The sequence below is a fragment of the Myotis yumanensis genome, unplaced genomic scaffold, assembly GCF_028538775.1.
Source record: "Myotis yumanensis isolate MYYU_CA2020_CCGP unplaced genomic scaffold, mMyoYum1.0.hap1 SCAF_3, whole genome shotgun sequence".
Classification (NCBI taxonomy): Eukaryota; Metazoa; Chordata; class Mammalia; order Chiroptera; family Vespertilionidae; genus Myotis; species Myotis yumanensis.
The window spans coordinates 46,572,956-46,595,731 of NW_027223754.1; the positions used below are offsets into that span (position 1 = coordinate 46,572,956).

The 22,776-nt window shown below is 38.2% G+C and overlaps 1 protein-coding gene across 4 annotated transcripts in view; it reads right to left on the reverse strand.

Moving 5' to 3' along the window:
- GPC5 (glypican 5) overlaps positions 1 to 22,776 on the reverse strand; it is a 1,289,857-nt gene that overhangs the window by 826,776 nt on the left and 440,305 nt on the right. For all 4 annotated transcript variants that reach the window (XM_070408838.1, XM_070408837.1, XM_070408839.1 and 1 more), the window contains exon 6: positions 7,314 to 7,434. In XM_070408838.1, coding sequence (XP_070264939.1) covers positions 7,314 to 7,434 — 121 coding nt within the window. The remainder of the gene's footprint in view (positions 1 to 7,313; positions 7,435 to 22,776) is intronic.

Here is a 22,776-nt window from a genome sequence, read left to right on the forward strand (position 1 = left end):
AAATTAGATGACCAATTCAAAGTTATTGAATGCATTTCAAATACTTTCCTCTGAACCAAAAGATAACTAAATGTGTTTTGATCACTGCTGCATTGTTAATACAAAGCCAAAAGTGCTTGTCTTTCTGGAATATTAATATTGTAAGCGTGGGGACATGATGTTGTGCAGTGGAGATGAGGGGGGAAGGAGTCAGGGTGTTATAGCAAATTCTCTGAACAAGAAAAAGGAGTCTGTAATGGTGAAAGAATTTCCCAGAGACAGCTGCCACCACCTGGTCAAATAGATCATAATTACCAATTGACCAATCTAATCTAATAAAAGACAAACATGCAAATTGACCATACCTTTGCTACACCTTAAGCCACGCCCACCAGCCAATCAGAGCGATTGTATGCAAATTAACCCAACCAAGATGGTGGTTGGCAGCCATGGAGCTGAAGCGAGCAGGAGGCTTGCTTGCTCCAGTGGTGGAGGAAGCCAAGCTTCCCCCCTGCCACAGCCTGGCTGTGAGCTTCACTCAAAGCAACAAAGTTGCAATTATAGAAGGTAAATAAACCTCAGATACCTGCTTTCAGCCGGCCGTGGCCACAGAGCTGGAGTGAGCAGGAACTGGCTCTCAGCTCCACTGAAGGCAACAAAGTTTCAATTATAGATGGTAAATAAATCCCAGAATAAAAAAAAAAGAAAAAAAGGAGAGGCTGGGAGCTTCCATCACCGACGGGCTTGGTCAGCCTGAAAATAGCCCTCAGCCCCTTACCCAGACTGGCCAGGTCCCCCAGTGGGGATCCCCACCCTGAAGGGGGTGTGACCAGCCTGAAAACAGCCATCAGCCCCTCACCCAGGCTGGCCAGGCACCCCAGTGGGGATCCCCACCCTGAAGGGGGTGTGACCAGCCTGCAAACACACATCAGCCCCTCACCCAGGCTGGCCAGGCACCCCAGCGGAACTCCCACCCTGATCCGGGACACCCTTCAGGGCAAACCAGCCGGCCCCCACCCATGCACCAGGCCTGTATCCTATATAATAAAAGGGTAATATGCAAACTGACCCTAACAGCAGAATGACTGGGAATGACTGGGAATGACTGGTCATTACGATGCAGACTGACGACCAGGGGGCAGACGCTCAATTCAGGAGCTGCCCCCTGGTGGTCAGTGAGTTCCACATGGAGAAGCTCTGCTCAGCCACAAGCCAGGCTGATGGCTGCCAGTACAGCGGTGGTGGTGGGAGCCTCTCCCACCTCCTCAGCAGTGCTAAGGATGTCCGACTGCAGCTTAGGCCTGCTCTCTGCTGGCATGTGGACATCCCCTGAGGGTTCCCGGACTGCCAGAGGTATGTCTGATTGCCAGCTTAGGCCCAATCTCCCGGGGAGTGGGCCTAAGCCAGCAGATGGTAATCCCCCGAGGGGTCGCTGAGGGACCCCCACCCCCAAGTGCACAAATTTTTGTGCACCAGGTTTCTAGTCCATTATAATTGACTAGTTCTGCATCACTGTTATAAGCTATTAACAATAGAAAATATGTTTCTAAAATGTTTTATTGTAAGTAGTTTAATAGAAAAAAAACTTAAATAGCTTTCAGAATTCAGAAACTTTGAGATACTAACATCTTTTTGAAACCCTGTATCTTTTTTTAATATTATTCAACACTAACCTTATAACTACCCATTGAGATTTTCATCTCAGTCTGTCATAGCTCTAAAGTTACTATTTTTCATATTGGTATCCTAGGAACAGAATGAGAAATAAGAAATGCAATTTAGCAGTCTTTTCCTACATAAAATAAGTGTCTCATATTTCTGCTTGAACCCAGTAGGCTGTGATTATTGAAATACATATTATAAAATGTCTCCATATTATGGTTTTAAATAAATGGTTATGATTATTGCTTTTACATTCATTTAAAAATCAAATTAGAAGACAGCTTTCTAAAGAAGTCTTAGTCTCCCTAGAAAAAGGAATATTGAACAGAAACTGATAATATTCTTATATGTGTCAAAATTGTTAGGATTGAAGAAATAAACTGTTACTTAAATCTATTACTTTTAACAACATTGCAACATTTATTGGTTTTGAAATAATATTATCATAGAAAATTGCTCTGGTTTTATTTTTTATGTTTCATATTGAAAGTAGGCAAAAAAAAAAGTAGGCAAAGTAATTTCTAAGCAGTGGGTCATTATCATTTACAATTGCTCAGAGGTTAGGATTTTAACTGCTGATATATTTTTATTTGAAAAATAATAGATGTTATTTAATGCCTAAAGATAAATTGCTACATAGTTGTGACTTTTTTGCTGACAACTTTGCCCTAAACAAACTTAGCTGTCATGAAAATATATTTCAAAATTAGTTTAATAGGAGTGAAAATCTGAATTAAAATGTTCATACATTCCCTCAGTCATGAACTAAGAGTAATCAAGCTTTATTTCCAATGTATAATCAAAGGGCAATTCAGTCTGATGCAAACATCTAAGACAGTTCATGTTAACCCTTTAGAAAATTCCTCACTGGCTATTGACTATACCATATTTATCACAGATAATTTTGAAAGGTACAAGCATTGCCCACCTCAAGCCCAGGCTTTAGAATGCAGGAAGCAGCCAGAAACTATCTCTCCCAAATGTAAACCTCCAGCTCTGTGGTCACCACTGAATTCTGGATGCCCCCTTAGGTGTCTAAAAGGCATCTCAAGTGTTACAGAACCATAATTTCTCATCAACCTCAATGAGCAAAACCCAGTCCTGCTCCACTCCCAAGATTTTTTTTTTTACTTACTGAAACAATTATCCCACTGGACCTAGATATTATTATTATTCTTTCTATCACCTCAATTTCCAATTGATCACCATTTCTGATAACTCCACTTTCCATTAAATCTAAACCTATCCACTGCTCATATTATCCACTCTTATTCTAACTTCAATCACCATGATCTGCTTGGATAACTTTCTTCTACTCTTGCTCTTTCAAGGTCCATTTTCCATAGTGAAGCCAAAATTATTTTTATAATACAGTAATTAACTTGTATCATCCTCTTTCCACAGTCTTTAATGGTTTCCCACCCAACTTAGTACAAAATTTAAACTCCCTGCGAGACTTCCTCAATCCAATTTGCATTTGTCTCCTTCCTTCACTTAGTATGTTCCAGCCACATGGGTTTGTTTGCTCTTGGAATGCAGTAAACCTACCTGTGCAGTAGGTCCTTTATTATTTCCTCTGCCCCAAACACAGTTCTCCCAGATTTCCCAGTGATTTCTTTCTTCCTCTCCTATGTTTCCTCATTCAGTATCAACCCAACCACCCCGCTTTGCTTGGCCTCCACTAGTGCAGTCTTCTCAAGTACCTTTCCCCACTTCATCCCGTTTTGTTTCCTGTATATTTGTCAGCTGCATTTTTAGTTGGTGTTTGTTTAATTTTTCTTAGAATACAAACCCATGAGAGTAGGGTTGTGTCTGCTTTGTTTACCTCTTTCACCTCAGTGCCCTGGGCAGGACTAGGCCCACAGTGGGACCTCCATAAGTATTAGTTGAATATTTTGAATAAATGAGCTAATAAGACATTTAAAAAGTGGCATTTACAAAGTGAAAACCCTATCCACTTGTTTGGTGACTCTAATTGCAAAGGTTATAGGGTAGCAAATGAGGTGCAGGTCAATGTTGGTCCAAGAAGAAAAGTATTTGGAGGCTAATGTATGAAGCCAATTTTTGCTAATAAACATGGCTGGCTTATTTCCATATGCTTATATATGAAAAAAATGGACAAGAGGGACACTTGCTTATCCCTATGATGAGAGATGATATTTTCATGGTACACTTTAACAAATGCACTTAATATCCCTTACAATAAAATATAAACTCATTTATTTTTCCACAAACACAAAGAACCACCTAAGTCTGCAGATGACATTATGAAATATATTCCAACTTCTACTTCCTCCCTTGTCACACACTGACTCCCAGTTAATAAATTCTCACTTATAGGACACAGTTTTCTGAGCCTTGTCACACCTGACACTGTGGTGAGTCCTTTTAACTATCCCTTAATATTGGCAGTACGATAGCCACCCCTGCCAGGGGACACACATATGATCAGCAGTCAGAGCTCTGGTAAAATCAAAAACTTCTCTTCATCTCTAGGAGAGCTGGCTTAGGGAAGAACATGTTCTAAGACTTTAAGGTGAATATTTTAGTGATATCTGTACAAACTAGACTTCTTGCTATCTTCTGTAAAAGTCTAAATTTCAATCAGATCATCCTAGTAGACTTTTAAAAGGTAGACTTCAAAGGTAGCATTTTATATGACATTTTCTTGTAGCCCTAGAATAAAGCTTAAGTATGAATAACTGGAGATCTTAACACTAATATTAAGATAAAAGAACGGGACTCAATTTAACACCAGGAGCTTAAAAAATGAGATTGTTTCCCTTTGTCACCTTTAAAAAGAGGTGGTTTTGAAATCTGTGAAACAAGAAGAGGAAAATGTTATGTTGAATGAGTCACATCAGTGAACCCTTCTCCTGAGAGTTGTTATAAACCCTATCCTTTGGGTATCTACTTATTTCTTTGTGAATGTGTTTTCTTATATCATACACCCTCCTCTATAGCAACTCCATCATTATTACCTATAGCAGGGCATTCCATCTGTTTTCATCATGTCATAGGTTCCATAAAACAGTTGGGATGCACACCACTTGACACATATATTTCTGTATTTATAAACTATATGCATGTGCTATTGCACTGTTACACATTTCATACCCATTCCTACAACCAAAAAAAAAAAGTTAACAGAGTGATATAGAATACACACACTACACAAAAAGTTCTATCTTTCCCTCCAGACCTCCTGTGGATCAGCTTGTGCACTCTCTGGGGAATGCTTACCCCACTGTAGAGACTACTGTGAATTTACTGTGTCTCATTGAGAGGAGCAGATTATATTTAGCTCTTCTGATTTTATGATGAATTGTGCATTAGAGTTTTTGAATAAGCTTGATCTACATACCATATTATATTGCATGATGCCATGGGGTGCCACCTAGACCAAGGCATTTCTTCCTTCAGCTCAGATAATACTGTTGGCTGCTGATGACTCAGAACTGAGTTAATACTACCACCATCCACCCAGTAGCCCTTATCCAATGAAGGTTCAACTGAGGGGATAAAGACACAACTCCTTGTCTCAATTCAGGACAATCTGAAAGGGCCCTTCCAGTTCCAGAGTTCCTACTAAATTCAGATGAGGCTTCTGTTACAGATACAGTACAGTTATTTGCTCCCTCTGCACAGTCTTACTTCCTCCAGTCCCTCACATATTGCAAAGGTACTCTGCCATAGACCTCCTGTATGCAAATCTATGTTCTATGTTCCAGAGCCCCTTCCTGGGGAACCCCAACAATGACACATAGATTTAGAAATCTAGTTTGCTTATATTTCAAGTTCCAAATAGACTGTTTATTGAGCCACTAAGAAACTCAAGAATTAATGCAATATTCTAAGTTTTCTTAAACCCTCACTCATTTTTTATTGAGTCAAAATTAATTTTAACTGGACTCTGTTTTTCTCATTATGGGAAGCAAGGTTTCAAAAATTTGGCAAGAAGAATGAACTCCCTCCTCCTGAGTTCTTGAGTAATTTCCCTGATGGACTTAATGTCATTGCTGCTGAGGGCAGCAGGCTTTCTCCAGACTAACCTCAGCCATTCTGCCTTAGTTTCTGGTCAAGCTCCTACTCTTCACTCTGGCCCCTACTTCACTATCACTTGAGCTCCTGACCCAGTCCCAAGATTACTCATTTCCAAGAAATGTCTCAGCACTTGGCCCACTGGAAGTGTAATTCACCTACCAACTTGCCTTACTTTGGACATTTGTCTCTGAGAGAACTGGTTTAATTCACTAGAGGCCTTGTGGTTTGACTCACTAGTAGTTGTGACATCGTTTGCTCTTACATTTTTCTCAAAGGAAGTTATTTTTGGTTCTGTCTCCCAGGGGAGAGGTCTATTTTCCTAATGTAACAGTCATAAAATAAACAAAGTAGCCATTATTATTATTGACACCTGGATGGAAGAAATCCATGATTTTGGACACAGGCCACCATGCCCTACTTATATAAACTTTGCTTAAGATACAGAGACTCTCATAAAAATAGGATTATAAGAACTGGCTCCACATAAACTTAAATTTTGCAGAACAATCATAAGAAACATACCAGTGACTCTACAATACTTTAATATCAATAAAAACTCAGTATTATGTTTAAGTATAGTTTCAGATATATATAATAATATAATGCTAGAAGTATCAACTGTACATACACAGTTTTGCTTAGAAAAATGTACATATATAAATTGTTATATGAAGACCAATAACTAAAAAATAATCCTTCTCACCTGAAACCCCAATAGATGTAGAATGAAGGGTAGTCTTTATAGCATGTAACATAATATTTATTTCTGACTGATAGAGTAGTTCAATGAAATATTCTTTAGATATATATTGTGCCATATATTGTTCACATGCAGTATTGTTCATTAGGTTGAATAACATTATTAAGTATAAAACAAGTATTTCATAAACAATTAGAATATGCAAAAACATATTAAAGGTGATACAGAAAATAAGTACAAGAAATGCATATTTTTTCATTTATGACAACTTTTGCTGAAAATGTGGCAAAAAGCCTTAATAGAAAGGCTCAGAGACTTACCTGGAAGGTGAGGTTGGCATCTCCCATGCTCTGCTATGTGTTTTCTTTGAAGTCAGTTGTTCTAGTGTCTAAAGCTTATTATTGGAGATGAAGCTCATCCTGAAAGTCTCCTTATTTATTAGAATACAGTGGGGCCTTGACTTATGAGTGTCCCAACTAACGAGTTTTTCAAGATACGAGCCGTCTCTCGGCCGATTTTTTGCTTTGAGTTGCAAGCTAAAATTCGGGTTACGAGCCAACTTCAGATACCCCACCGCTAGTTGGCACAGCAAATGTTACAGTGAGCGCCACAACATCAGCCCAGCATCACGTGTCTCACTCGTTCACTTTAAGATTTGACATACGAGTAATTTGAGCTACGAGCTCTGTCACGGAACGAATTAAACTCGTAAGTCAAGGCCCACCCATTAAAATATTGTAGCACATTGACTTTATATGAAAAACCACTCAACCAAATATTTCTAAAACCTTAGATTCAAAGAAGTTATTCCAATACTCAATTGTAGGTAGGATTATCAGATAGGATTAACAAGTTTATCACATGCAATGGAAAGCAACCACTTATTATTTACCACTGAGAATACCTATAAGAGAGGACCAGAACTTACCTGAATAACATGCTTCAGTTTATCAATAATCTGATTGATCACAGGATCAGTTCCCTTGACTTTGACTTCAGGATTCCCAGACTGGGCTTTGATTCCATTTCCAACCACACGCTGAGTATAACTAACAAAGTGAACAGCGAAAGATATATGGCTTAGTAACCTGGTCAGAGTATTATCTGCTACAACTATTTGAACAGATTTGAGTTCAGAATATCACTCCTTTGAGAGTATACAGCAATGTATTTTTTTCTTGGAACAGAACCTGGTAGAGATTGCAGTGCTTTTCCTGGAAGAATGTTTGGCATGGAAATGTAAATTATTTTAATGCGTTACCCTCAAAGGACACAACCAAAAATTAATTGTGTTTTTTAATATTACTTACCAATATGCTAGAAAAAGTTAATATACATTTCACCTTGTTACCAATTCTTGCTGACTTACACTATGTCAGAATCCATGTTATCTGGGTCAATTTACTTCATTTTACACAGTATATGGTAAGTCCCAATAATTTTTTTACATATTACACTACAAATGAACTATAAATGTATATCAATTGCATAAGTGATAATCACAATTATTATAAGTAAACAAATAATACAGGCACACTGTTTTGCAAAAAGAGAAAGTGCAATCTGCTTTTACCAAGGTTCACCTAATGGTGAACTACAAGAGTCTAGCAAATCATCTATAACAATAAAAGCATAATATGCTAATTAGACCAGATATCCTTCCGGACAATCTTCCTGACTAAGCTGGGTCTTCGAGGGAAGCCTGGGTCCCGAGTGCCTGCCGGCAGCTGAAGAGAAGCCCAGGTCCTGGGTGCCAGTGGCCAGAGGGAAGCCAGTGCCAGCAGCTGGGGGAAGGAAGGCCTACTCTTCCTCAAATTTCATGCATCGGGCCTCTAGTGTTGTATAAAAAGCAATTGCACAAGCAGTGAAATTCATGGCAAGTCACTATCTCTCCAAAATGACAATCATATAATTTAAATCAGGTATTCATACAAATATTTAAACTCATCAGTCACAAAAATGTATTAAGTGCCTCCTACAATATTCAAATCCTGTACTAGGTGACTGGGATCATAAGAAGGTATAAGACTTAATGCTTGTCTCACAATGCTGATTATCTCTCTGGGAATATGACGTATCAATTAACTTGTTCATTCATACATGCATTCATTACATTTTACTGTATTTTAAAAATACCTACTAGTAAAAGGTGAAAGATTTATGTGATCTAAAGAGAAACCAGAGTCCATCAGCAGATGATTGGATTAGAAAACTGTGGTACATCTACACAATGGAATACTACGCTGCGGTAAAAAAGAAAGAATTCTTATCATTTGCAACAGCATGGATGGAACTGGAGAGCATTATGCTAAGTGAAATAAGCCAGTCAGAGAAAGATATCACATGATCTCACTCATTTGTGGAATATAATGAACAACATAAACTGATGAACAAAAACAAATCCAGAGACAGAGAAGCATCGATCAGACCATCAAACCTCAGAGGAAAGGTAGGGAAGGGTGGAGTTAAGGGGCAGAGATCAACCAAAGGACTTGTAAGCATGCATATAAACCTATCCAATGGACACAGACACCAGGGGTATAAGGGCATGAGTACAGGTGGGGGTCGGGGGCAATGGGCAGATAAGGACACATATGTAATACCGTAATCAATAAAGAAGAAAAAATAGAATGAGGAAATAAAAATGCCTACTAGATTCCAGCAGTGTAATCATTCTTACTTTCCTGACATTGTGGTGCAGTATAAGGACAAGAGAACAGTTATAGTGCAACATGAGGAATTACTGAGATGCTCAGTGCGCCAAGGGGAAAGCTGGAAGGAACAGCATATATCAAGTGACACTTAGAGATAACACAGCTAGCAGACATTGAGCATATGGAGACGTCTATTTGGACTAAGATGATTTGGGGAAGAACTAAAGAAGTTGTAACTTGAGGTGGCCCTCAGAATATTATGGTAAGAATAGGTCTTAGATGGTGTGGTTAATGCAAACTTCAGTGCAAAGGAAGACATCCCAGTAGGGGAGATGAGAAAGGCACAAAGGAAAGAAAAAGTAGGCTTCTACCTATAAAGGGAGAGTAAAATGAGCAAAAGAAGGAGATTGGAGGTCATGCCCTAAAGAGTTCATCCTCTATGTTTAAGATTCTCTTCTGGATAAATTTGCTTACGTTCAAGTATCGTAATAAAGCGGCCTCACAGACTTTTCAACATTTTCACATGATTTTTACTGTAATTGTTCTTTCCTCCATTTGCACTTATTCACATATGCCCTCTGAATTTTCTAATGCAATGAAAATTCTTTAAAAAGATAAAAGGAGTTTCCACTGTTGAGAAAATGGCCTTACAAAAGGAGTTTCAAATGGAGTTCTTCCCATGATTATGCACACCCAATGACCAATTTTAAAAAGTGGATCAAACAATTCCTAATTATGTCCTTCTAATGATGATAAATGATGAAACTCTTTGATATTATCAATTGGACATAACAAACATAATTCTACTAATACGTCTTTGTATTTTTAACTTGTTTATCCTCGCCCAAGGATATGTTTATTGATGAGAGAGAGAGAGAGAAAGAGAGAGAGAGAGAGAGAGAGAGAGAGAGAGAGAGAGAGAGATGGCTGCCTCCCATATGTGCCCCAACCGGGAATTGAAACCACAATCATTTGGTGTACAAGACAAAGCTCCAACCAACTGAACCACCTAACCAGGGCAGGTCTTTTTATTTTTAAAACAATTAAATCCATTATTTATGCAGAAATACAGGGGGTTAGAGTTTGGTATTCCACTATGCATTAGGGACTTGGCAATAAATAGGGAAATAAAAAAAGGGAAATAATTATTCATATGATATAAATGTGTAATAATATTCCTAGTTAGGAAAAATGAAGAAAACTGTAAACAGCAGGCTTTTCAACACCTCTGTCAAATATTTCAAGCAGATTGAACATGTGTCTCCTTTATTAATTCAGTGATTATTAATAATGATGAATAATATGAATAAACAAATTTATAAATAAATATTGATTCCGATATTGTTTTAATTACTTTTTTGGGAGTTTGCCAATTCATCTTCATGATAATCATTTGTTGTGACCATGAGAATGTGCCTCAAGACCTCCAAGTATAGGACGTTTAATTGCTTAAAGAGCACCTGCTGTTTTCTTCTGAAATCCATTTCTGCAACTGCCCCAACCAATGACAGAGTGCAGCAGGGATTCTAAAGCAGTTCCATCACTGAAAGACACAGGCCTCCTCTGATGGCCAGCTTTGGCTCAGGATTTCCTAAAGCTCTCGCTATCCCTTCCTTAGACTGAGCAACATGCTGAAGACTTCCACTCGACCTTGTCCTCCACTCCCTCACTCTGGGTCACTTTTGCGTCTCGACCAACAGCTAGGTCTTCCAGACTTACTCAGTTTTTTTTTTTCCTCATTTTCTATCAGAGACTTTTCCCTTAATAAAAATCCTCTCGTGTTTAATCTCTTCTTGGCATCTGCTTTCTGGAGGACCCAAACTAATACAACATATAATATAGGTTCTATAATTATTCCCATCCTACAGATCTGACATCTGAAGAGGTTACTAGTAAGTAACTTTCGCAAGGCAACACTGTTGGTTAAGTGTGCAGCAAGGATATGAACCCAGTAAATGTGAGCTCCAAAATGCAATCACTCAAATAATTAGTAATGAAAATTCCTGAACCCAACTAATATGAATTAGAGATACAATTATCTTGGTGCAAAACATTGTTGTTGCTGTTTATTAGTAGTAGTATATTATTATTATTATTATTATTATTATTATTTTCATTTTGCTGTAACTATTTTTTCAAAGGTGTCCCTGATTCTAATTAAGAAGAAAGATGCTAATTTCTTCAAAAATCTCCTCAACAAACAGTTGTTGATTACTAGCTAAAGAGTGAAATGACAGTTTCTGGCAGGGTGAAAAGAAACTAACAGACTGCAAGTTTGCCATAACTTTTTTCTATGTTTCTCTAGAAACACAGACATAATAAAAGCAATAGAAACTGAGATTCATCTCTTAATTTTAAGTAAACAATTACTGGTTCACATCTTGGTTTATTAGGCCACGGCAGTAACTTTTTCACATGCAGAAATGTTGTTTCACATTAATGTGAAGAATTGCTCATTTTTTATTCTTAAATATCATAGTTAATAACATGGAAACGTAAAATTGATCAGAATTACAATTGATCAAGAATCCCTTTCCAAGCTAGTATATTATTGAATAAGTTAGGATCATTAATCTTATGTATCATTTAAATAAGGAAAAGTAATTCAAAGAAGAGCATTTAAGATACTTCAAGTAAAATATAATTTAATAAAACTAGTTATTCTTTTCTACTTTTGTAAGGTTAAGAACCATAATGGAATAGTGATAAACACCAGAGTGACATAAATGAAAAAGAAAAAAAAACAGTTGTGGAGGCATTGGGACCTTCCTCTTTGGGCCAGTTGGCTCACTGCCTACAGCCCCTCCCAATGACTGGCTTGCCCCCCCCCCCCGCACCCCAATTGTTAGCAGGGCCTGCTGGCCAATCACCCATGGCCCCTCCCCACACCCAGCTTGGCCCTGATTGGGCCCCAATCAGGGCGAGCCAGCCGGCCAACCTCCCACCTCTCCTCCTCCCAACAGGTCCTGCCCCAATCTGCAGATTGGGGCTGGGCCAGCCAGACCCCACCCGTGCATGAATTTGTGCACTGGGCCTCTAGCATTTATATAATAATATACCCTATAGTAATGAGAATGAATGAATGAATTACTAAAAATCTTATAAGTTAAACATTGAATGAAATAAGGAAGATATGGAACACACTCTATGATTCCATTTATAAGAAGTGTTAAAAGCTAATCAATGATATTTCAAATCACCATAAGTGTTATTCTAGGAGAGAGTGTTTAGAAGGTTGAAGGGGGTTTCTGGGATTTCAGTAATATGTTTCTTGATTTGAGTCCTATCTAAACAAAAGTGTTCATTTTATGCTTTTTTAAAAAGATGGAACTGTATATTTAAGATTTGGATATTTTATGGTATGCATGTATTTTCAACCTAAATAAAACATTGAAAACTTGTGCTATTTTTCTTAATATGTACACAACATGCAAATTTTCATTGAACCATCCTATATAATAAAAGAATAATATGCAAATTGACCCTAATGGCAGAACGACTGGGAATGACTGGTCACTATGACACACACTGACCACCAGGGGGCAGATGCTCAATGCAGGAGATGCCCCCTGGTGGTCACTACGCTCCCACAGGGGGAGCTCTGCTCAGCCACAAGCCAGGAAGACGGCTGCCAGCACAGCGGTGGTGGCGGGAGCCTCTCCCGCCTCCTCAGCAGCACTAAGGATGTCCAACTACAGCTTAGGTCTGCTCCTCGCTGGCAAGTGGACATCCCCCGAGGGCTCCCAGGATGCCAGAGGGATGTCTGACTGCCAGCTTAGGCCTGATCCCCTGGGGAGTGGGCCTAAGCCAGTAGGTCGTTATCTCCCGAGGGGTCCCAGACTGCGAGAGGGCACAGGCTGGGCTGAGTGCACAAATTTTTGTGTACTGGGCCTCTAGTCTATATATATAAAAGGCTAATATGCTAAGTGTCCCTCCAACCTTCCAACTGGTTGCTATGATGCACACTGACCACCAGGGGGCATACACTCAACACAAGAGCTGCCATGATGTGCACTGGCCATTTACAAAGAAACGGCACCATGGACCTGGTGTTGACAAAGCAACACTCGGCTTCCCCAAAGTGGGATACAGGCCTTGCCACCACCCCAGAGCAACAGCCCACCAAATCACAGCCAACTCTGCCAAGACCCCATGGCATAAATGCAGCCCACAGTCCAGCTTAGCTGGGAAATAGTCGCTGTGAACAGCAGGTAATGACCCCAGGTAGTAACACCCAGTTTCCTCTCCCTAGTGACTAGCCTCTTTGCAGTTTCTTCAGCCCTAAAACATGACTGTTTTATAGCCAGGTGCAAACATTTTACACTTTAACCAAATGTCTGTGAAGCGTTTTCCCATGCCTCATCTCATTTGATCCTCACAGAAGTCCTGGAGCAGGTAGATAGGAGACTTGGTAGAATCCTATTTTCTTTTCATTAGCTGGAAAACGGAGATTTAGAAAGTTTAGAAACTTGACCCCACTGAAAAGAAGTAAGAAATGGTGGAGCTTGAAAATGACTTCAGGTTTTCTCACTGCACAGAATATAGTCAAACACTGCTTCAGTGAAATATTTTACCCTTTGTTCACCCTGCGTGATCTACAATAATAATCTGCATTGTGTTGATATTTACTGCTGTGTTACTTACAATTCCCTGAAAGAGAAGTTGGGGTGCTTCACTGGATTGCATGACACATATAAAGCACTCACTGGGCCCTGACTGGTTTGGCTCAGTGGATAGAGCATCAGCCTGCAGACTGAAGGGTCCCAGGTTCGATTCCGGTCAAGGGCATGTACCTTGGTTGCGGGCACATCCCCAGTAGGGAGTGTGCAGGAGGCAGCTGATCAATGTTTCTAACTCTCTATCCCTCTCCCTTCCTCTCTATAAAAAATCAATAAAATATATTTTAAAAAAATAAATAAATAAAGCTCTCACTGGCACCAATTGCACGTGTGTGTTTTGATCTGTCATTTTCAATCATGAATTCGGTTGACACTTCTATTATAGAGAAAGGGAGAATAGCAATATTAAAATATTTCTTCTAATCAATTGCCTTTCAATGTGCACAAATCCATGCACCAGGCCTTTAGTGTATAAATAAATAAAAGATCAGCATAGGTATTTTTATCATGGGCTAAATGCTTTTGTCATTGCTAATGAGTAATTTAGGATTCTGGCTTGATATACAAACTTACTCCCTGCAGACTTTAATTTGCATTCAAAACATATGGTTTCTGAATCAAATAATAATTTTTCTAACAAAGACTTTTTACTTGAATTTTTTCATTATAAAATTTTAATAAATCATTAATCACTCTTTTTGCTTATAAATGTACAAGTAATGGATAAAACATTTCAAGGAACCCTACAGAGGTTTCTTGACTTGAAAAATTGTTCACATTTCAATGAGAAGGAGGGAACAAAACTCAAAAAAGAAACGGCAAATTTTTTGTTCAAAAAGTAATAGACCCACCATCTGTGCTTATTTCTTCCAAGCAGGTCTGGTAATGGATGACAGCAGTTTAATAGGAATACCCGCTCCCCAAGTACACCTCGTTTTTCATTAACACAGAAAAAGGCAAGCACTGATATATTTACATTCTATAAAAATGTTTTAAAATGATGATTAACAAGTTTCCAGTTCTCTTTGTGTTCAACACATGAAATATGAAATAGAAGTAGTAATATATCTACACACAGTATATCACTGGGAAGCATTTCTCCCAACTTTACCAACATAACTTATTTGAAACTCATGCTATATCCTATTGGCTGATACCAATTTCACTTTATCTAGAATGCAATAGAATTTGTTTCAGAGTCACATTAAAAGTATGTTATTTTGATATGCATTTATACAATTTTAGGTGAAAAAAAAATCTGAAATCTGACCCTGGAGTTTATAACAAATCATTTCAAAGGTCTGTCTTAGAAGTCCCTGGTAATTTCTCTGGGACAGGATATAAAACATAATAATGATAAAAGAGGAAACCATCTGATCACAGCTTTCTCTTTTTATCATTATTGCCATCATTGTTAGAGGTTAAAGATGAGATGGGTGACCATGCTGCTTGTGATGGTATCTACTTATATAAAAACCATGGGTGGCCTAACCGGTTTGGCTAAGTGGATAGAGCATCGGCCTGAGGACTGAAAGGTCCCAGGTTCGATTCCGGTCAAGGGCATGTACCTGGGTTGTGGGCACATCCCCAGTAGGGGGTGTGCAGGAGGCAGCTGATCGATGTTTCTCTCTCATTGATGTTTCTAACTCTCTATCCCTGTCCCTTCCTCTCTGTAAAAAATCAATAAAAAATATTTTTAAAAAATAAAAATAAAAACCATGGATGGTGTTCATCACGACCTGAACTGCTGAGACCAAGCGGAAGGAAATCAGTCCTGCAGGGGTTGTCTTGGCAATGGCTGTGCCCTCCCCAGAACTGTTTCCCGTGTGGCCTGAGGGAAGAACCCACCCTCAGAGCTCCAGGAGCGCCCAGCAGCAGTCAGTCCTGGGTTGCTGAGGTGGAGGCCAACAGGGGGCATGGCCGACCTTCAAACCAGACCCTGACAGTAGAAAGGAGGGAGCCCCATTCCTCACAGAATCCGCTGTTGGATAGCTTGCTTTCAGTGGCCTCCCAGCCCAGGAACCCCATTCTCCTGCACCCCGGACCCTAACAGGAGGGAGGAGGGAGCCCCTTTCCTCATGGAATCAGCTCCTTTTGTTACTGTTTATTTATTAATAAATTTATATATTATTTTCACATACATTTTACTAATTTCCTTTCATTTCTCACACTTCTATTATAGAGAAAGGGCAAATAGCAATATTAAAATATCTCTGCTAATTCCCTTTTAAAAAAAATATATATTTTATTGATTTTTTACAGTGAGGAAGGGATAAGGATAGAGAGCTAGAAACATCAATGAGAAAGAAACATCGATCAGCTGCCTCCTGCACACTCCCCACTAGGGATGTGCCCGCAACCAAGGTACATGCCCTTGACCGGAATCGAACCTGGGACCCTTGAGTCCGCAGGCTGATGCTCTATCCATTGAACCAAACTGGTTAGGGCAATTAATTCCCTTTTAATGTGCACAAATTTCATGCACTGGGCTACTAGTTAGTAGATATTTGGGGTTTTTTGTTCATTACTTTTTTTTTGTATGACTTGGGTTATGTGATTCCATATTAAAATTTCAATTTCTAGTTTTGGGTCTCTTAATTTCTTGGAGGCAACATGCTGGAGTGTTTTTTGCCTCTGTTAAATATGTTGTCATCTCAGGTTAAAAGGAGGCCTGGGCAGCATAGTGTATGCATTCATCAGTGAACCTCTTCTTCAAGAACAAATTTTCCTTTGAAACCATTCCTGGGCCCCCCCTCCTGGTTCTGGTAGCAACTGTAAAAGCGAGTACTAAAGAAGTGTTTTTTGTAAATTTCCTCAACTACTTGGGTAGCATTGGATACTACTGCTGAATGTTGCTTTGTATTCATGCAGCTTCTACATAGCACTTTTCCTTTACAATTCAGGTCTTAATATTTGAAATCTCAGAACAGAAAGAAGTCATATGATTGTCTTTATATGCCAGGTTTATGGGAGTAACCTTTCATGGTAGATAAGAGGCTTACAGAATATTTAGAGAATAAAGACATCCACTGAATCAATTAAAAAATGATTAAACCTTTTGTAATTGCACTATCTCATTTCAATTGCTGTGTCACAAGCTATTTTTTAAGTTAATCTCTACCACTGATGTGATGTTATAATTATAGATAAGTAATGTATAAATTTGAGATCTATGTTTCTGGATTTATGTAATGAAGTAAAAATAAATAGAACTAATAGACACCTTATTACTGTCTTTATTATTATTTACATAAAACCAATTTTCTGCTGAGGTATGTTTTGTAGTATTGTATAGGTATCACTCATTAACATTATTTTAATAAGGTATAGCAACCAACACTTTTAATAATTTATGTAGCAACAATAAGAAATGTGTAGCAGATCACTATCTATATATACTGAGTGGCCAGATTATTATGACCACCTGACATTTGTAGGCAAATTAGCTATAATTTCACGCTGAAGTTGCTAGAGGGCCAGACCATTATAAATAGGGAAGCAGGTTCTTTACCCCAACAGTAGAAGAGATTTTTTTCTGAAGATATGGGTAAACAATGCAATTTAACAGCCTTTGAACATGGGATATATCTGAACGTGAGTGGCCAGATTATTATGGCCGCCCCATCAGTACTTCACGGGCCACCTTTTGCCTTAAATACTGCAGTGATTCTTCTTGGCATTGACTCCACGAGATGTTGAAAGGTGATGCGAGGAATCTGACACCATGCCTGATGATTAGCACTGTCCAGTTAGGTGAGATTTGATGGTTATGGAACCAGCTGCCTGATCGCTCTTTTAACTTCGTCCCACAAATGCTCACTTGGATTGAGATCTGGTGATTTTGGGGGCCACCTAAGCAAGGTAAAGTCTCCCTCATGTTCTTGAAACCACTCCTGCACAATACAAGCACCATGGCATGGCGCATTGTCTTGTTGGAAGAAGCCATCTCCATTGGGATATGCAATCAACATGATAGGATGAACTTGATCAGCAATGATACTTAGGTATTTTGTACTATTTAGATATTTATAATGGCCTGGCCCTCTAGCAACTTCAGCACGAAATTATAGCTAATTTGCCTACAAACATCAGGTGGTCATAATAATCTCGCCACTCAGTGTATATAAAAGCCTAAGAGACCGTTATGACCAAACAGTTGCTATGATGCCACTGACCACCAGGGGGCAGACGCTCAATGCAGGAGCTGACCCCTAGTGGTCAGTGTGCTCCCACAGCCAACCTCCCACAGACAGCCAACCTCACCCACCCCCTGCCAGCCAACCTCCCGTGGCCCCTTATTCTGTCCCTCCCCCTGGCTGCCAGGCCCCAATCAGGACTGGGAAAGATGGCCCTGAAGGTCCTGATCACCAGCCAGACCTAGGGACCCCCCTGTGCACCAATTATGTGCAGCGAGCCTCCAGTAATAAATAAAATAAGAACATGTTAGGAAGAGATTGAAAACAAGAGCTTATTTAAAAATGAATATTAAGAAGTCTTTACCCTGATTCTTTAATTGGCATGTTTGTGTATGTCTGTTTAGTCAGGTGAATCATAGGTAACCTATTTCATCATGACATTTTATAAAATAAATACCTCAATTATAGCAAAAGTTCTATCTTTATATTTTTAAATGTTTGAATTAAAAATTTAAAGCAAATGATAACAAACCTTTGACTTACTTTATAATTTTATTCAATTCAAAGCAACTATGGATTTTTAAATGATCGGTTCTAACTATAATCAATTGAATATACTGTTATGAGTTTCAAAATGTTATAGTAACTCCCATTTTCCAAAGCATACATTCCAAATTTAAACGTTTCAATAAGACACAGGCTATCTGTTACGGATTTATACTGATTGACAATCTCCACTTTGCACTGATTCTCTGTCTCACTTCACTGATTTCAATATATAAAAGTAAAATGCTATTTAGGGAATAACTATTATCTGAGTGATTGGGAATATAAGACATTTTTTGGGGGGACTAGCAATATGAATCTGTGTCAATAACCTAATGTACGTTCTTGATAGCCTATAATTAAGTCACTGCCCCCTTTTTAACAATCTGGTCTAGCAAGACCTATTTTCCTAATTACTCCCAATTTACAGAGGGTCATAAACAAACAATGTAACAGCTTAGCTGGAGGGGAGCTCACTGACAACACCCAGACCAGGCATTTAGATACAGTCTAACTTCCCCATTCTAACTGAGTCAGGAGGGGCTGTGGAAGCCACCACAAAAGCCTGGTAGTTAGGAGACAGATAGAAAACAAAGAAACAAACTAAAGGGTACAAAGGGGAAAGCTTCCTCCATATTCACTCACTCAGGATTTGGAGGACTGAACCCCTGAGTCACTGTTCTAGTGCATCTGAAAATAAGTGGGTTTATCCTGGATCTCAGAGTACTCCCTGTGTATGTTTCGGTCGCCTGGTAAATTCTGTAACATGAGTACTAATAAATTAAATACTATTTGAACAACAACAACAAAAAACTGAGTCAAATAATTTAGCATGTAAATTTCATTTAGTAGAGACACAAATACTATAAGTTCCTAGAATTTTATACAGATATTTTAAATGTTTTTTAAATATAATTGACACCAACATTCATTAGATTTCAGATATGAAACTACCAACTACATTATAGTTTAAAATTAGTTGCAAGATACCATTATTCTAAGATTACCAACATACCATTCAAATGAAACACTCAGGTACATCCTACCAATATATACATATTAAAATCAGAGAGAAAGAACCTCTGAATTTCAGTGTACTAGTTCCCTAGGGACACTATATTAAACTCACTACCCACAGTTTTGTAAAGATATTGGAAGCTGCCTGAATTTTCCCTTGAATCTCAATTAATTAATAGACTTTACATATAAATCATTACCCTTGAAATAATATTTTCCTCTATGAAAATTTTATTTACTGTAAAATATTATTTATACATCACAAACACATCTTTTAAATTATAACTTGGGTTTTTCCATTTATTTTTACATTATAGTTCCTTTGGTCTTAAAGAAAATATTTTAATCAGCTTTGGAAGTTTTTAGCACACAGTATCTAGCATTTCCTTATTTTCAGTGTCTTTTATCTTACTAACAAAAATAAACAATGCTACTGATAATTTCCTAAGTTCTAAATTCATACAAACAGAATATACACCCTAAAAAGATGATGTGTTCTCTTCTGAAGTAGTGGTCCAACTGCCTGCCCTGAATGTAAAAGTTTTCTGAAAGCTTTGAAGGGCTAGCTTATAATGAAGGTGCTGACAGCTGATGCTTTGGGGAACCATGTAGGCACACAGAATAAATTTTAATCACACTTAATGCTAATGTGGTAGCAAGATTGCGACAATCTTCAAATATGACTAATTTCATTAAATTAGCTACACTCACTAAGTTCAGCTTAAGATGTTCAAATTTACACAAATGCTCAAAAAGAAATAAGCTCTTCTGTTTTCTTTTTCTTATGTTTGGAGATTTTTTTTTTGAAGCAATCAGTTCTCTTGTTCTATCACCAAACAACTGTGAGGGCCTGCCCTGGCTGAGTGGCTCAGTTGGTTGGAGTGTAGTCCTGTACACCAAATGGTTGCTGGTTCAATCTCTGGCTGGGGTGCACAGGGGAGGCAATTGATCTCTCTCTCTCTCTCTCTCTCTGCCACCCCCCCCCCCCATTTCTCTAAAAAAAAATCAATGAAAACATATCCCTGGGTGAGGATTAAAAAAAAAAAAAAAGACTGAGGGCTCTTAGCAGGCTGCTGAATCTAGCACTCTGCTTCCAAGAAGAAATACACCCATACCAGGAATGTAGTACTTGGTAGTCATCTCCTGGCTTATAGCCGAATAGATTTTTTGTCTGTTTTTGGTGACAGTATCATAAATTTAAAATAGGAAAGGACCTTAGAGGTCATTTAGTCCAACCTAGGCATCTTTTAAAACAAATGAAGTAGTATGTTTATTTCATCATTTTGTACTTCTGCACTGTGTATTTCCAGAAAAGTCTTTGAGGCAGCTTATAATAAAAGACAAAACCCCTATAAAGCAAGGGCAAAATGACAGAATAATAAAGGGAAGGAGGTGACAATTACATAAGGAGACCTCGGAAGGAGAGAATATATTACAGCCTAAACTTCACCCTATCCTTCTTGTTTGTGAAGGCCAAAAGGAAAACCAAAATTCAGAAAGGTTTTATTAGTCAATAAAAGTAGTATCTGCAAATGTCAGCGGACATTATAGTCAAATCTCAGTTCTCGAACATTTCCCATCTCAAACAATTTTGTTCTTGACCAAGTTGTTCATAGGAAATATGTCTTGGTTGCTGGACAAAACTTCTGTTCTGGCCCTCACAACCCTTTCATGCTGAAACATCAACATAACAAAAAGCATCTCTCAGGCCACAAACAGAGGAGAGAATGCAGGTGTGTTTACCACTAAACTTCCCATTTTGATCATCTCAGGCAATCATGCTGTGAATATTTTTTGTGTTTTTCATGCTTTTGTGCTGGTAAAATGTTTGATTAGCACAATTATAAAATATAAAGAGGCCATTGAGACTGCTAATGTTGCCTAGGCTCTTAAAAAAAAAAATGATCACAGGCAATTGAAGAGGTAGAAAAACTATTATTTATTTGGATAAAGGAAAAGCAGTTGGCCAGTGACAACATTTGAGAGGCAGTGACATGCGCAAAAGCTAAGATGCTGCATACTGACTACTGAAAAGACAGACCTAAAAAAAAAAAAAAGACAGACCTAGAACAAGAGCTGAAAGTGATTTGTTTAAGGGTAGTAGGTGGTGGTTCAATAAATTTAAGAAAATAATTTTTGTTTATAGATTAAATAGTACATTAGACATGTACTGCATATAAGAAAGGTTAAAACAGGGAATCATTTGGGGGTCTGGAGTGATTTAAATTAATTGACATTATTTCTAATGAAAAAAAAAAAGATTCTGTTTTCAAACAAATTGCTTCTCAAACAGCCTTCCAGAACAAATTAAGTTCCGGAACTAAGGTTCTGCTGTATTGATCTCTCTAGTCAGGGTGGGGAACTTCTGCCTGTGGGCCAGATAAAGCACCCTAAATCATGTGTTCTGGCCCTGCCAAGGCATTAGGGATGAGTTAATTAAATGTTTACCAAATATAACTGGGTAATTAATAAGTTGATGATTTTGTGTGGCCCACAAATGATGTCATAAATATCCAAATGGCCCTTGGCAGAAAAATGTGCCCCACCCCTGCAACTCTCAAGCATAACTCATGAGTCTTTAAGTAAGAGGCAATGAGCAAAACAACAAAAATAACATTCAATGGTAATTTCAAAGCTTTCAAATATGTACACATGACCCTTTCATATCTGAATCTTTGTTAAAAGCTGCCTGCATCATGTTAAAGTTCTGAGTAGTCATTTCTACTGGGTTATGTTTATCTCTCTCGGTAAAAAACATGACCCATGAAGAACTTAGAAGAGCAGATGGTTAATATCTCCCTAAATGTATTTTAATTTCTTAATTGATATTTTATCACTCAGAGAACATAGTCAATGTATTAAAGCATTATAGATAAGGAATCGTGTGGTCCAAGTGACTTAAGGTAAGTTACAAAGCTGAGGTCTGGTCTGAAGAACTATGCTGTCGCCACTATCCTACAAAGTAAGTGGAAACACAGATGAGCAATTTACTAACAAATACCAATGAGAGGGGAAAGGGCAGTCATATGGTGAAATATATTTTAACTAATAGACAGTTAATTAAACATTTTATTTGTTTGTTTTTTAAAAATACATTTTTATTTATTTCAGAGAGAAAGGGAGAGGGAGAAAGAGATAAAAACATGAATGATGAGAGAGAATCACTAATTGGCTACCTCCTGCACACCCCACACTGGGGATTGAGCCTGCAACCTAAGCATGTGCCCGTATCGGGAATCGAACTGTGACCTCCTGGTTCATGCTCAACCACTGAGCCACATCAGCTGGGCTAATTAAACATTTTCTAATAGATTTCTTCATCCTACATTAATGTGATCATTTTCTTTCTTTCCTTCCCTCACTTTTGAAAATTTGTAGATTTTTATCAAGAAAATTATTTGACAGGTATTATTTTCAAA